The following is a 16,349-nucleotide window of genomic DNA, read 5'->3' as shown; positions in this document are numbered from 1 at the left end:
CTTTTATACCTAAACATGATTGCACCACCTGTTGAAGATGTATTTTTAGACCAATTTACAGTGTTTTAGACACTCAAAAGACAAAACATTAAATAATTTGTTTCTATACTGTTTTCATTTAATAACAGGTCAAAGTAAATTTAAGAATCGTTGCTTTCTTCACTGTTTTGATTTGCATTTTACCTACAGTCCCAACTATTTTTGGTGTTGTGTATATATACACCAACCAGCCACTTCATTAAGTACACCTCCTTGTTTCTGCATTCACTGTCTATTTTATAGGGTCCAGTTACTAATTAGGTGCACTTTGTAGTTCTACAATTACAAACTGTCCATCTGTTTCTCTTCATATTTTGTTAACCCCTTTTACCCTGTTCTTCAATAGTCAGACCTCAAAATGAATGGTGCCCTTTTTGGTGCCCTAAATGATTAATATGCCACTGTGCAAAACCTTTATAATACTTATAATTGTCTCAGGAGAGCAGGCACAGTTTGGTTGCGTAAGTAGTAATTGAGCCAGAAAATAACACCATAAAAAAAGAATAAAAAAGGCCTGTTATCATCAATTATGTTGCAACGGTTACAATCACCATGCAGTCTGAATCGTGCACAGTCCTGATCAGGCAGAGAAATTGAATTTTTATAGCTTTTGGCTCCATTTGAATATTTTTTTCAAATGTGACTAATAATCATCAACTGTGTTTAATAATCATCAAGTCACATATCTGAAGAATTAATAATTTTTGTGATATAATAATAATAATAATAATAATAGTAATAATAATAATAATTTTACTGAAACCTAAATATGATGATAAGTTTAATAAAATGTTGAATATTACTTTGGGACTGTGTTTACTTAATAGGACATTTATTCAGATTAGGTTTGTTACTTGGTTCTTGCAACAAGAAAAATGCACTTGAATATATAATGTATACTTGAATATAAGTTTGCATAATTAAAATTGGATCTGCATACAGAACACAACAACATTACAATAACTTTGTCAATAATGGTATTTTCATAGTCTAAAAATATCCGGATATGCACTATTCCAGAAGTGCCCCCCACAAAATGCCCTTTTGAAACACCTCAGCCCCTGCCCTCACCAAAGTCCAGGGATGGGAGTGTAGCTAAGTAGCGCGCTACTTTTTGTAGTTAACTACAAATTTTTGTAGCTAATAGCTGTAGCTCTTTTATGAAATGTAGCTAACAGCTGTGGCGCCTTCAAATGTTTGTGTAGCTATTGCGATAATTTTCGCTACAATTTTGCTACAGGCTTCAGGCAATCCGCGCAAAATCTGAACCATAGAACACGGCCGTTAACTGAACTAGCGGCGATTGTGCAATCCTGAGCAAACTGAGGCACGTACTGGCCCCTTACTACTAGGCTTGGCTCAGGGGTTGCAACTGCAATGTTAAGAAGAGCCATTTTGTCCTTTCAACAAAAATGAGACCACCTTGGGAGCCACAACATTTTATATTCGTTTTACCATCTTGGCTGTAAATATGTCTCAGTGTGTGCTAATGTACTAGAATAGGCTAAAAATATAATATAAACAAAAATGCAAGCTTACTTTGCTCTGCTTTAACCTTTAGCTCAGCTATAGCTGCTTTTCTCGCACCTCAGGAAACTTTGTGAGTTTCTTGTAAAATGTCTCTCAATGTTCGACTTTTTACGAGGCTGAAATCAGCTTTTCATTCTGCTTCAGGTTCGAATTGTCCCATTCCACCTTAAATGGTGCCTGAGGTGTCAGATTGTACTGCTGCGCTATTTAAGGTGGAACGGGAAAACTCGAACGAGAAGGAGGAGAATGAGAATCGACTTCAGCTTCGTGAGTTGTTGCAAATTAAATGTATGAGGAAACCAGCTAAGTATGAATGCAAATGTTTATAAATGCAAATAAGTCTATTCATCTCCAGATTATAGATGTTCATCTTAAATCTTTCTCTTTACTATTTCGTTATCTGCATTGCTGTGTGACCAGCAGTCTGTGCGTCAGTCTTCAGCATTAAAAGTTGGTGAATTAACAGTTATGCATTAACTCCAGCATTTAAGACCATTTATTGTGAAAACTGTCAGAACTGTGTGTTATAACAGCTTGTTTACGGCAAAGGAGGATTATATTATTTTACCTAAAAATCTAGTTCTGCTGTGGAGCTGCATCAGCTCTGCAGCAGTGGAGAGATTATTCAGCTGTGCAGGCCTGTTTCTCACCCCAAACAGAACCAGGGTCACTGATCAGGATTTTGAGGCTAAAGTGTTGCTGAAGTTTAATAAAGGACTCTGGATGTCATGTCTGTCCATATCCTGCTGAAATGTTTAAATTGGAGAAGTTTTATTTCATGAGTTGACAATTCTTTGCACAAAGTTGTTTGGTTTGTATTCAGTTATTTTTGTTGATTTTTGTTAGGAAAAACCTGGAATGATTGACTTTGTCTTTACTTAGTCTAAATCTTTGTTGGATATCACACCTTTGGTTGTGTAAGTTTGATTGTTGGTTACACTTAAACTTACTTTTTGGTGATCTTTTTTGTACATTTGCAGTTTTTCAATTCTGTTTCTTTCTGGCACATGATTAAATGCAGTGTCTTGTTCACATTACCAGTTGGGCTTGTTTGGTGTGTCAGGTGGAGAAACACAAACATTCTGACAGTCGCGCTTTGAAAGTAGCTAAAAAGTAGTGCACTACTTTTCAAAAAGTAACTAAAAAGTAGCCACTACTTTTTCTGGAAAAGTAGCTAAATTGTAGCTAGCTTCAAATTTTGGGAAAGTAGCTACAAAGTAGCTAACTACTAATTGTTCAGTAGCTATCCCAACCCTGCCAGAATCTGCACATGCCACTAAGTGAGGGGATTTGGTCACTCTATTATGCTGTTGGGGGGGACATTTTGCTTTGATGCTTTAAATCCAGTTGTCCCCACAGAGAGATGGGTCACTGAAAGTCAATACTAAGCTAATTGTCTTTATCCTATGAAGAATCATTTTAATCCTGATGGCAGTGGTCTCCACCAGGATGACAATGCTCCCATCCACAAGGCATTAGGGGTCACTAAATGGCTTGATGAGTGTGAAAATGATGAAAATGATATGCTATTATATGCTGAACGCTTATGGGAGATTTCAGACAGTGTTAAACAGGCTCCCAATCACCATCATCAAAACACCAAACAAGGTACATATCTTCTGAAAGAATGGTGTTCCATCCCTCCAGTACAGTTTCAGAGACGTACAATATATGCCAAGGTGCATTAAAGGTCTTCTGGTGTCGACTTACTTTGGTGTTTCCTTTACTTTTTTACATGTTTGTATGTATATTTACAAATGTTCACATATAGGATTTCAAAATAATTTTTAAATCAGAGACGCACAAAAGGGGTAAATTAATGCTGATCATAACTGTCTGACTGACTGATTTATGTATTAAGAAGTAGAGTAACTTACCTGAGCAGAAAACTCCAGCATCATTAGAGTGATTACAGGAATGTTTACCCCAAAGTGTTGAGTGGCAGTTCTTCAGTGTAGACTCTGACCCACTACAGTCCACATCAACCATCCAAATTTGTCCTGAACCTGGTCCAAAGTGAGCATCACTCAGTGCATCTACAGCCTCTCCACAGCCCAGCTCTCTACACACCACTGCAGCAGCTCTTATATCCCAGCCATCATCACACACTGTTCCCCACTGTCCTCTATGAAGAACTTCCACTCTCCCAGCACAGCGACTGCCCCCATCAACCAACCTCACACTGCCTGTACACAAGAGAAAAATGAATGCACAAGGCAGAGAAATACAGAAAGTTGCTATATTAATGCAGAATCAGTGAGATGCAAACAGAAAATTAACACTCTAACAATTTCAAACACTAATCAGAGGAATACAAGAGCAAGTATGAAAGATATATTTCTTACCAGCACACACCAGTCCCACATCATTATCATGGGAGCAGCTGTGTTTGAGTGAAGATGACGTTGGACAGAAGTAAATCTGAGATTCATTGCCTCTACACTGAAGCTCCTCTGACCACACCTGACCCTCCCCTCTGCCAAAAGCAGCTGCTCCCAGCACCTCCACAGGAAGCCCACAGCCCAGCTCTCGACACACAACCTCTGCATCCTGCTGGTCAAAGTCAGCATCACACACTGTGGACCAGGTCTCTCCATGAAGCACCTCCACTCTTCCAGAGCAGCGAGAACCACCAACCAGCCTGACTTCTGAAATGTTATGAGAGAACAGAGTCAGAGTATTCAAATTTTCAAGATGGACAAAGTTGTAATTAAGATTTATATTAATTAAAATGCACTGAAAATGTGATAATATTTTTTTATATTATATTTGTTTAATTATATACTGTGTTTTCCAAAAAGTATGACCACTGTAGGAACAACAAAACATCTTTCTGATCATGTCTGGATTCCAGCCTTGGAACCCCTACAACCAGGTGACCCGACTTCTCTACATGGTTTTCCCAGGGATAAGGAGGACATGGAAACCTTTCTGTAGGCAAGACCAGATTTCCTTTAAAGGCACTGTAAAAGTGGGTCTGTCTTATCTAAACCTTTTTTAAGAGTGACAGACCAAATGCCGTGAAACTGAAAAAATACCACATTAAGGACAGAGTATGTGGCATCTCTCTCTACGGTACAATGGATACAAAGAATTCAATAAGAAAAAAAGCAAGAGCAGCCCATTTTAACAAAAAAGATAATTTTCCATTAGCAACACCAAACTGAAAATTTCAAAGGATCATGTGACATATCATGTGATTGTGAAATAGTATCATTTCATAGGGTTGTGTAATTCATACTTTCCTCTTAAGTGTGTAAATTTTATACAAAACATGCCATGTTTTGTCCTGATTTGAAGGTAAAAGTAATCATGCCAGAAACATTGGAATGATCTTCAAAGTTGTGGGACACACCAGTTGCATAATATGGACATAATGTGGATTTTATGTCCAGTATTACAAAGTGGAGGCTTTTTGATTCAAGGTACCAGCCGGGCCAAAGTAATTGAACCCAAGGACACACTTTTGAGTGATAATATAAACTTCTGTCTGCTTCTCTTCCAATAGTAGAATGACGTTAAGTCTCAATAAGCTATAAACCATCAAGAATCTAATTTGGTGTAAATTCCAGAAAGATAGGTTTATCATTGTTGCTTGTGATTTTACATAAGGTGTTAATTTTACCTATTCTTGGTTTTCGCTTAGGCAACTTAATAATACAGCATATTTGACTTTACCTGTGTCTCTTCAGTTTCTCATATTACCTTCTCCAGCTTGTTTATATCACTGTGTACACTGTTGTCTTTCTCTATACTCTCTCTTTTTCTTTGTCCTACTTTTAAGCCTTTTTATATTATTAAACTTTGTAAATACTTTACCCATGTGTGCATATTTTGTATCATAGAATTTCTAAAAGCTAAGACAGAACTCAAGGTTTCTTTAGATAACAAAAAAATTATTCTACACCTCATTGTTATTAATGGTCTCTGTAGAGTTAACTATGAAGTACACCTGATTTAGAGACTATTTTGCCCTGTTGGATTAGTTATCCACTTATGAGAAATGATTATTACCTTAATTAATAGCAATAATTTAGCCACAACTCCCACACCATTAAAAATGTGTGAAAATATAGCAGATTACCTGAACAGATGACTCCAGCATCTTTAGAATGATCACAGTTATGTTTACCCCATCCCGGTGATTTACAGTTCTTCAGTGTTGACTCTGATCCTCTACAGTCCACATTAACCATCCAAACTGTCCCTGATCCTGGACCAAAGTGAGCATCACTCAGTGCATCTACAGCCTCTCCACAGCGCAGCTCTCTACACACCACTGCAGCATCTCTCATATCCCAGCCATCATCACACACTGTTCCCCACTGTCCTCTATGAAGAACTTCCACTCTCCCAGCACAGCGACTGTCTCCATCTACCAGCCGCACACCGGCTATACAACAGAGGGATAGAAAGAAAGAACTTTGCTGTTCATGTTTGTTGTCATCTGTAAATGAGTAGTATTTTGCATTAAGGGCAGACTACACACATAGTAAGCGGTTTGAACCCACACTGCCGATGACAAACCAGTGTCAGCTGACTGCAGTTAAGGGCAAGACAGAAGAGAGAAAGAGAACTTTTTGCTGCTTCCCCTGTTGCATCAGTCCTCAAGTCCCACAACAGTACCTCTGTGGTTTAACGAGAGGGTGGTTCAGTGGCCGCACCACTAAACATTAGCACTGGAAGTTAGTCCAAGCTTAGCGAGAAAGTCTAAACAACTTCACACCCAACCAAGCAAGTTCATTCTGGCTAACTGACATATCATTAACATTAGTTTAGAGAATAAAGACTCAAATCTGAGTGGGTTAATCTGTGTTTCATTTTGGATCTGTTAGCTTAAACTACTTTTGCAGGTTAACGTTGGCTTTGAGATGGGTTTCCAGAGTGGGTTTCCATGGTGTCGCTCCTAAAAAGAATACTGCCAGTATTTGCAAGCTTCAATCCAGCCCTGAATATTTAGAACAGTAAACACCTAAACATATAGAGCAGGAAAATTCCAGGAGCAGTTTTGGCCACTTCTGAATAATACATATCTTTATCAAGTGTTTCACTTGTTATCTCTGTTATCTATTAGTAATAATAATAATAATAATAATAATAATAATAAGAAGAAGAAGAAGAAGAAGAAGAAGAAGAAACTTAGTCAGTGAGACTTGGATCATCTGAACCTAAAAAGTTACCAAAGTAATACATGCCAGAAATGCGGTGATTCAGATGAAATTCAGATTTGCCCCTTCAGAAGAGAAAATAAGGAGGGGAGCATCTTACTCTGGGGACTTTTTTCCTCTAATTAAATTTAATATTTCATTAAAATCCTCTTCAGAACATTGTCATAAATCAAAACCTGATATTAAAAAAATCTTTTTGAGTGAAGAAAATAAGAGATATACACAAAGCCACAGAGAGTTAAATGTTACGTTTAACCATAGAGGAAAAATAAAATTAAGACATTTATTAAAGTAGATTCAGTGCTCACCAGCACACACCACACCCACAGCATTGTCACGAGTGCAGTTGTGTTTGAGTGAAGATGATGTTGGACAGAAGCGAATCTGAGATTCGTTGCCTCTACACTGAAGCTCCTCTGACCACACTTGACCCTCCCCTCTGCCAAAAGCAGCTGCTCCCAGCACCTCCACAGGAAGCCCACAGCCCAGCTCTCGACACACAACCTCTGCATCCTGCTGGTCAAAGTCAGCATCACACACTGTGGACCAGGTCTCTCCATGAAGCACCTCCACTCTTCCAGAGCAGCGAGAACCACCAACCAGCCTGACTTCTAAAATGAGAAAACAGAGAACATGGAATGCTCTTTTATTACTGATATTAATGTGTTCATTTACACTCTTTCATAGATTACTGTCACTCCTCTTATTAGAACTAGGCCATACAACACCACCCCCATAAGTAATTTTGATAATATAATTATATGGCAATAAAACATGACCAAAGGATTAGTTCCTACTGGCATAACAAATGCTATACTAAAAATATGTATTAATATTCTATATGTAATAAACATCAAAATAACTTGGCTGCCCCCCCCCCTCCTCTAAAATACTTGGTTGCTCCCAGAGTGGGAAAGAGAAGTTTAAACATTGACTATCTTCACCATGAAGTTCCACCATCTGGCATATCATACTAAGATAATGAGTTTCTGAAAGTAATGGTATGACACATATAATGGTTTAGCACAGATTTAGAAATGTTTTTAAAAATGCAAAATAATGGTGTACATTAACACCTAAAGATATTGTGTAGACTCGTGTGTATCACTCCATCTGAGGCTGAGTCTGACACACATTAAAGCTACAGTAACACTGTCTGTGTAGTAGATAATTTTGGAATTAAGGTACCCTTAACTCTAGCTGACCAGAGCAGCTGTAATATGTTTTTCCTCAATTCTGTCATTCATAAAGCAATTGCAAGAGACAAAAGTGACAAGATAGAGGACACAGTACTGAAACAAACACTGCCTAGAAACACGTTGCAAGCTTTTGTCATTAGTTTGTACTCTTTACCTTCTAAACTTCTATTACACAGTATTCACATCACACACTATGAGAGTATCAAATGTGAATAAATGTAATATTTAGGTGAAGAAAAAGAAACATGAACTTGTATGCTGTTCTTATTAGTAAAAAAACATCATCTAAAAGTTTGGATGTTTTTGATAATTAATGCATTTGAGAGTTAAAATACATCACATCACACTCAGCAGAGGCAAGATCGGACACAATTCCAGGGTGCTTTGCCTTATATAAGGTATACATTCAGAATGATAAACAGTCCAAGTCAAACACCATCAGACAGGTAAATGCAGAGCTGGGATGCCAGAGACTTCACAAACAGGGAGAGCAAACTGAGGATATTTAAAGAGTGAGAAATTAGCAACAGGTGTGAGAGAAGGCAGGAAGGGTGGGCATGGAGCAGGATGGTCACTATTTCTGGGTGCTCTACAAAAAAATGAATGCACTGCAGGAGCTCTGAGTCAAATCAGCAAACTTGTGTGGGTTTACTTTATATTACTGGATCTTTTTACACATACGGTGCTATCATACATTCAGTATGATAGCCAAACACTTTTAGAGCTATGATTGTGAGCCAGTTTAGACTTTAAGCCAAATTCTGACTTTTTCTGTGGGTCTTTTGCTTACGTTCATATTGTCAGAGAAAAACAAAGAGAAGGATGTGTGCTGGGGCTCTGTTCAGGACCCGCCAGAGAAAAAAAAACAAACCTCTTCTGTCCAGCATGTTGCTTGCTAATGTCCATTCATTGGACAACAAGCTACATGAGCTGCATGTACAGATTAAACATCAACAGGACGTTAGGAGCTGCTATCTGGTGTTCATTAAGACGTGGCTGGAGCCTAGTGTGCCAGACTGTGCCACCACCCCAAAGAATTTCTCCATCTACCGACAGGACAGAATGAAGGACTCAGGCAAGAAGAAGGGATGCATACGGTGTGAGTGAGCAGAGAGAGAGAGAGTGCGTGTTTCTGCTTGTGTGCATGTGTGCTCCATTATAAGGATGCTGGAGCAATATGGCTGCCACTTTGCATCAGTTTTTCGTTTGTTTTGTATTGTTTGTGTGAATGTTTTAATGTTTCCCTGCTGGCTGAAGAGCTTGCCAACATAACCACAGAGATAGTGGCCAAGAGTGATTTTCCAACCGTGGCTCAGAGGCTTCTTAGTTTGGGTGATGCTACATTATAACTATGATGCAGTCTGGACTGGCTACTTGAGTGATGTTGTGTCACGGCTCTGAGGCTGCCTGGACCGGGGGCCTGATCAACACTACATTGCGGCTATGTGGCTTCCTGGGCCAGCTGCTTGTACGACGCTGCACTGCAACTGTGGGGCTGCCTGGACTGGTAGTGTTCAGCTGCATGAACAGCACTATGCCACAGCTATGAGACCTCTCAGGCCAGCTACCATAACCGTGCCACATTGCAGCTACATGAATAAAACTGGATGCCTAGATTACATCACTGTTCCACATCTGCCTGCCACAGTAAACTGTAAAAAAGCTTATTTGTTCACATTAAAGAGAAGGTTGTTTATAATGAAGACCACAACGTCTTTAACAGCGGCTCTGAAAAATGCTATTAGGTAGAAGCTAATAAATAGGACCAAACAACCAAGTTTGTAACCAAAGGTATTATGTATACAACAATCAGATGATACCATATAACAAATAAACAAAATGCAAATGAAAATACATTTGTCAGATAGATTTGCTTCAAACATTAAACCTAACACAAGCTACAGAGAAACACCTAGACTAATGCTAATCTCATTGGAAACAGCAGGGCTGCCAACTTGATTTTTGTTAGAGATTTTAGCAGGCTTACCCCGCTAAAGACGTTTCTTTGCCATGTTCAAATATGATCTACATATATCAGTTTATTATAAAACCAGGATTAGACACCTATGAAAACTGTTTGTTTTAAGCATTAGGGAGCACAGCATGACTATGAATGGTTATTCAACATGGCACCATTATGTGTAAATGGTAAAAATCACAAGCATATTAAATTTATTTTGGTTGTTATTGCTCCTGTGTGCAAAGCAAGAGATACACGTTCTTATTCTTTTTTATTATGAGCTTTAATATTCTTATTCTTATTCTTCTGTACTCTCACTGGTTTACCGCTGCTTTAGGTTCCACACCCAATGATATAAAATGACTGAGAAAAGCACTGATGCACTTAGTGAAAAACAAGTAGGTGTCTTAGTAATTAATTTACAAAAAAAAGGTTCACATAGTTCTTCGGTTAGAAACATTTTCTGGAAACACTTGCTAATTAACAAACATTCTTAAGATGAAGTTTATGAATAATTAGTTGTGAATCTTTTGGGAAAAACACCAAATTGGACAGCAAACAAAAATCTTATGAAATGCTACTTTGAAGTATTTTCAACTCTGGAGCTCTCAGCTCTGCACATAAACCGTTTATTCTGGAAACTTCCTTTATCCATTGTTACTAATGGGAAAACAAGTAATTACTTCTATTTTTTAAATTAGTTATAAAGCATAACATTATTAATTTCAGAAAATTATTATATTCATTCTTGATTTGTTTGTGTATAGTTACTACATTACTGAGCACTCACATTGCAAAGTGTTGCCAAGATTTAAATAACATCAGATGCTTCATAGATAATCAAAAAATTGAAGTTCATTAAATTTCAAAATGAGAATTATTGCAGTTTACCTGAACAGATCATTCCAGCACCATGAGTATTATCACAGATACGCTCTCTCGCTTTAAAATCTCTTGCTCCACATTTGTTCACTGTAGATTCTGATCCGTTACACACCCGGGGATATTCCCACATTGCTCCTGGTCCTGGTCCAAAGTGAGCATCATTTAGTACATCTACAGCCTCTCCACAGCCCAGTTCTCTACACACCACTGCAGCACCTCTTATATCCCAGTAATCATCACACACTGTTCTCCACTGTCCCCAGAAAAACACATCCACTCTTCCAGCACAGTGACTCCCACCATCCGCCAGCTTTATAATATCTGTTTATCAGAGAGAGAATGTAAGAAACACAGACAGAAAGAAAACAAATAAATGTAAATAGCAGAGTCAGTAAAAGTTGTTTACGGCCACATTTGGTCAGCTGCTCATTTAGTACTCTGGTGCTGCTACAGCCAAAGAGATATGGATTAATAATTTACAATAATATTATTCTGATCTAAAAAAAATGTAGTTCTTTGTTGTATTAATATTCTGAGTAGTAGTTATTAATATTCTGTGTATTTAAGAGTTTTATTTATCAAATCTATTTTTTCATTTGTTGCAATTATTGCTTACCAGCTGTGGTGAGTGAGATCATGGACAGAAGAATGAGAGCCACACAGCTGTCCATCTCCCTCTGACCTGCACACAGTCAATTCAACCCAGCAGCAGAACAAGCTTCACCTCCACTCCCCCAGAGAAACTGAAGAAACTGAGAGAGAGAGGGAGAGAGAGGGAGAGAGAGGGAGAGAGAGAGAGAGAGAGAGAGAGAGAGAGAGAGAGAGAGGGAGAGAGAGAGAGAGAGAGGGAGAGAGAGAGAGAGAGAGAGAGAGAGAGTGAGAGGGAGAGAGAGAGGGAGAGAGAGAGCTCCCCACAGCCGCCAATCACACTCACTATGACCTTATTAGAAAGAGGAGAGGAAATCATCAAACATTTTCAGTGACAAATCAGAGGAGGCATTTTTTTCTTTCTCCATGTTCGTCAAAAGAGCGTCAGCACTGATGAACAGAACTCCACCTCCGTCTCTAGAGGTGTGTGTGTGAGGAGAGACGCTCGCAGCAGTGTGGTGAGAAACACACCGACATACAGGAGACTGACTTCAGAGAGGAAACACTCCAGTGTAATACAGCATTAATGCTGCACCTGCAGAGAGCTGATCCACACACTGATAACCATCTCATACACACACACACCACACACACACACACACACACACACACACACTGATAACTTACTCACACACATAAACACACATGCAAACACATTGATAAACTACACACAAATACACACTGATAAACTACCCCCACACACAATTAATTTATATCCATGCTTTTTTATATATTATTAAAAATTTGAGTATAAGAAGGTTTTGAATAGAAAAGGACTGGATAATTAAGGGAATCCCTTTATTTATTTCTCTAATAAAGGTAGTATTGATTATAATATGGCATTGGTATGTCTTGAATTCATAAAGCTCAAGACCGACAAGTAATTCCAATTATTGAGAATTGAGGAACGACAAATGAAGACCATCTGACTTGACTTTCTTCTGTACCCCCCTCACCACATCCCCAGCTCTCTCTCCCTCTCCTGCTCCTCTACACACACCTGCTGATACACAGCTTCCTGTTCCTCCACTAAACCAAAAACTTCAAAGGAGAGAGAGCTCCGCATAGCTGCCAATCACACTCACATTACCTTATAACTGATAACTCTCTCTCTCTCTCTCTCTCTCTCTCACACACACACACACACACACACACACACACACACATACACTGTTAAATTACTCTTACACACTCATTGATAAACTACTTACACACAATCAAACTGCTCACACATGCATGTTGTGCAGTCAGAACAAAACCTTGTATCTCCAAAATGATAACTTTACTTTAGTCTATTTTTAATGTTAGTCATTGGAGTTTTTCCAGGTAATTCTCGGCCGTTTCTTTTGGTCCATTGGTAAAATTTACACACAATTTAAAGAGCAACAGGCATTTTAAAACAATGTCAACAACTGAAAAACATCAAATATGGAGACACAGTGTTCTGTTATCTCTCTCTATCTCCCCCCCTCTCTCTCTCTCTCTCTCTCACACACACACACACACACACTGATAAACCTCTCTCTCTGTCTCTCTCTATCTCTCTTTCTCTATCTTTCTCAGTTCAGAATAACTTTATTAGCATGACTGTGAGGTACAGTATTGCTAAAGCATCACAACAGTAGAAGTGAACAACAAAAACAGTAAAGAAAACAGAATAAGATAAAAGAACCAACATAAATAATAACCATATTAATTATTATAATCACAATATTAGAGTATTATTATTGTCACTGTTTATAATTATAACCATACAAATTAGTAGACTAATGACATTTGCAATGTTGGGGCTCAGTGGAGTGGGGGTCAGTGGAGTGGGGGTCAGTGGAGGGTGGGGGTAAGTGGAGTGGGGGTATGGAGGGTGTGGGTAAGTGGAGTTGGGGTATGTGGGATGGGTGTCAGGAGGGTGGGGGTATGGGGGTCTGTTACCCACTGTCTCTCAGGTGGTGGCATGTTGTTACGTATTTAGCAGCCAGGGGGGCTGTGAGCCCCTCTCCAAGGAATATTCATAATTTCTCCAATTCTGTACATTTTTCAAAATTTGGGATTAATTTGTTTGTGTAAATTTCCCTTGTTTGTTTGTGTTTTTCACAGTGAAGAAGAAAGTGCATCTCTGTCTCAACCTCACCTGTTAGACAGTGACCACACCACCTCTCCTCTCTGGGCAGCCAGGACTTTTTATATCTGCCCCGTTCTATGGCTAGGCTGTGGTCACTGAGTCTGTACTTGGTCTGGATCTGTCTCTGCTTTGTATCTCTGACAGTCAGGAGATACTCATCCAATTCATATTATGTTTTTAGGGCCTGATAGCATTTTAATTTACTCTGAGTGTTAATTTCTTTTCCCCAGTGTTCCAGATAATCATTCTTACTGTTTTTGATGGCGTGATTGATGTTTAGTTTGGGCTGTAAAGCAGTGCTGGAGCGAGGCTGCTGTGTGTTAGGAGCTGTTAGTGGGTTAATAAGCCTCAGAACCTGCTTACTGAGGGAGCTCTACTCAGGGTTCAGGTCTTGGGTCTGTAGCGCCTTAAACTGCAGCGTTTCTCTGGGACTCGTCTTCAGGAGATCTTTTTTGAATGTTTATTAACAGAGGAAATCGGCCTAATTCTGCCCTGCATGCATTGGGTGGTGTTTTTCTTTGGACTGTCAGGATCGTTCTGCAGAATTCTGCATGCAGGGCTTCTGTTGGATGCTTGTCCCATCTAGTGTAGCCGTGCTCACTGAGTGGACCCCACACCTCACTCCCATACAGCGCAATGGGCTGGATTACACTATCAAACACTTTACACCAGATTGAGATGGGAATGTCAATATTGTAGAATCTCCTCCTGATTGCGTACAGCGCTCTGCGAGCTTTTTCCTTTAGTGCATTCACTGCCGGACTGAAACTCCCAGATGCAGTAACGATGAGGCTGAGGTACGTGTACTGCATCGTGTGCTCCAGGGCGGTGCTGCCCAGAGTGAACTGGTACCTGTGTTCCTGTGTTCTTTCTCTGTCTCTCTTTCTTTCTCTCTCTCTCTCACACACACACACACACACACATACTGATAAACCTCTCTCTCTCTCTCTCTCTCTCTCTCTCTATCTCTCTTTCTCTATCTTTCTCAGTTCAGAATAACTTTATTAGCATGACTGTGAGGTACAGTATTGCTAAAGCATCACAACAGTAGAAGTGAACAACAAAAACAGTAAAGAAAACAGAATAAGATAAAAGAACCAACATAAATAATAACCATATTAATTATTATAATCACAATATTAGAGTATTATTATTGTCACTGTTTATAATTATAACCATACAAATTAGTAGACTAATGACATTTGCAATGTTGGGGGTCAGTGGAGTGGGGGTGTGGAGTGGGGGTATGGAGGGTGTGGGTAAGTGGAGTTGGGGTATGTGGGATGGGTGTCAGGAGGGTGGGGGTATGGGGGGTCTGTTACTCACTGTGTCTCAGGCGGTGGCATGTTGTTACGTATTTAGCAGCCAGGGGGGCTGTGAGCCCCTCTCCAAGGAATATTCATAATTTCTCCAATTCTGTACATTTTTCAAAATTTGGGATTAATTTGTTGAATTTGTTTGTGTAAATTTCCCTTGTTTGTTTGTGTTTTTCACAGTGAAGAAGAAAGTGCATCTCTGTCTCAACCTCACCTGTTAGACAGTGACCACACCGCCTCTCCTCTCTGGGCAGCCAGGACTTTTTATACCTGCCCCGTTCTATGGCTAGGCTGTGGTCACTGAGTCTGTACTTGGTCTGGATCTGTCTCTGCTTTGTATCTCTGACAGTCAGGAGATACTCATCCAATTCATATTCTGTTTTTAGGGCCTGATAGCATTTTAATTTACTCTGAGTGTTAATTTCTTTTCCCCGGTGTTCCAGATAATCATTCTTACTGTTTTTGATGGCGTGATTGATGTTTAGTTTGGGCTGTAAAGCAGTGCTGGAGCGAGGCTGCTGTGTGTTAGGAGCTGTTAGTGGGTTAATAAGCCTCAGAACCTGCTTACTGAGGGAGCTCTTCTCAGGGTTCAGTTCTTGGGTCTGTAGCGCCTTAAACTGCAGCGTTTCTCTGGGACTCGTCTTCAGGAGATCTTTTTTGAATGTTTATTAACAGAGGAAATCGGCCTAATTCTGCCCTGCATGCATTGGGTGGTGTTTTTCTTTGGACTGTCAGGATCGTTCTGCAGAATTCTGCATGCAGGGCTTCTGTTGGATGCTTGTCCCATCTAGTGTAGCCGTGCTCACTGAGTGGACCCCACACCTCACTCCCATACAGCGCAATGGGCTGGATTACACTATCAAACACTTTACACCAGATTGAGATGGGAATGTCAATATTGTAGAATCTCCTCCTGATTGCGTACAGCGCTCTGCGAGCTTTTTCCTTTAGTGCATTCACTGCCGGACTGAAACTCCCAGATGCAGTAACGATGAGGCCGAGGTAAGTGTACTGCATCGTGTGCTCCAGGGCGGTGCTGCCCAGAGTGAACTGGTACCTGTGTTCCTGTGTTCTTTCTCTCTCTCTCTTTCTTTCTCTCTCTCTCTCACACACACACACATTCACAGATAAACTACACACACACACATACACACACACACATACACTGATAAACCTCTCTCTCTCTCTCTCTCACTCTCTCTATCTCTCTGTATCTTTCTCTCTCTCTCTCTCTCTTTCTCTCTCTCGCTCTCTCTCTCTCTCTCTCACACACACACACACACACACACACACACACACACACACACACACACACACACACACACACAGTGCCATGTGTATTGAAATCATTTTTCCATTTGTGAAAAAATGAATATGACAAGTTTTTCAATTGAAAATTTCAAAGTGGTCTAAAATGAGTTTTACAATGAAATGTGTATTTATGGTCCTGCTCAATTTTTTGTGGAGTATGTTTATTAACTGGTG

The 16,349-nt window shown here is 39.6% G+C and overlaps 1 protein-coding gene across 1 annotated transcript in view; it reads right to left on the bottom strand.

Moving 5' to 3' along the window:
- Positions 1-14,360, bottom strand: part of LOC118800627 (deleted in malignant brain tumors 1 protein-like) — a 48,545-nt gene extending 34,185 nt beyond the window's left edge. Inside the window, exons 1-6 of the mRNA XM_036560891.1 lie at positions 14,150-14,360; positions 11,398-11,463; positions 10,788-11,102; positions 5,645-5,962; positions 3,915-4,220; positions 3,447-3,755 (exon numbers count right to left, since the gene is read on the bottom strand). Of these exons, the coding sequence (XP_036416784.1) occupies positions 3,447-3,755; positions 3,915-4,220; positions 5,645-5,962; positions 10,788-11,102; positions 11,398-11,463; positions 14,150-14,360 (1,525 nt within the window). The remainder of the gene's footprint in view (positions 1-3,446; positions 3,756-3,914; positions 4,221-5,644; positions 5,963-10,787; positions 11,103-11,397; positions 11,464-14,149) is intronic.
- Between the last annotated feature and the right edge of the window lie 1,989 nt (positions 14,361-16,349).

The sequence above is a fragment of the Colossoma macropomum genome, unplaced genomic scaffold (genome assembly GCF_904425465.1).
Source record: "Colossoma macropomum unplaced genomic scaffold, Colossoma_macropomum, whole genome shotgun sequence".
Lineage (NCBI taxonomy): Eukaryota > Metazoa > Chordata > Actinopteri > Characiformes > Serrasalmidae > Colossoma > Colossoma macropomum.
This window is presented reverse-complemented; position numbering and strand designations above follow the sequence as displayed.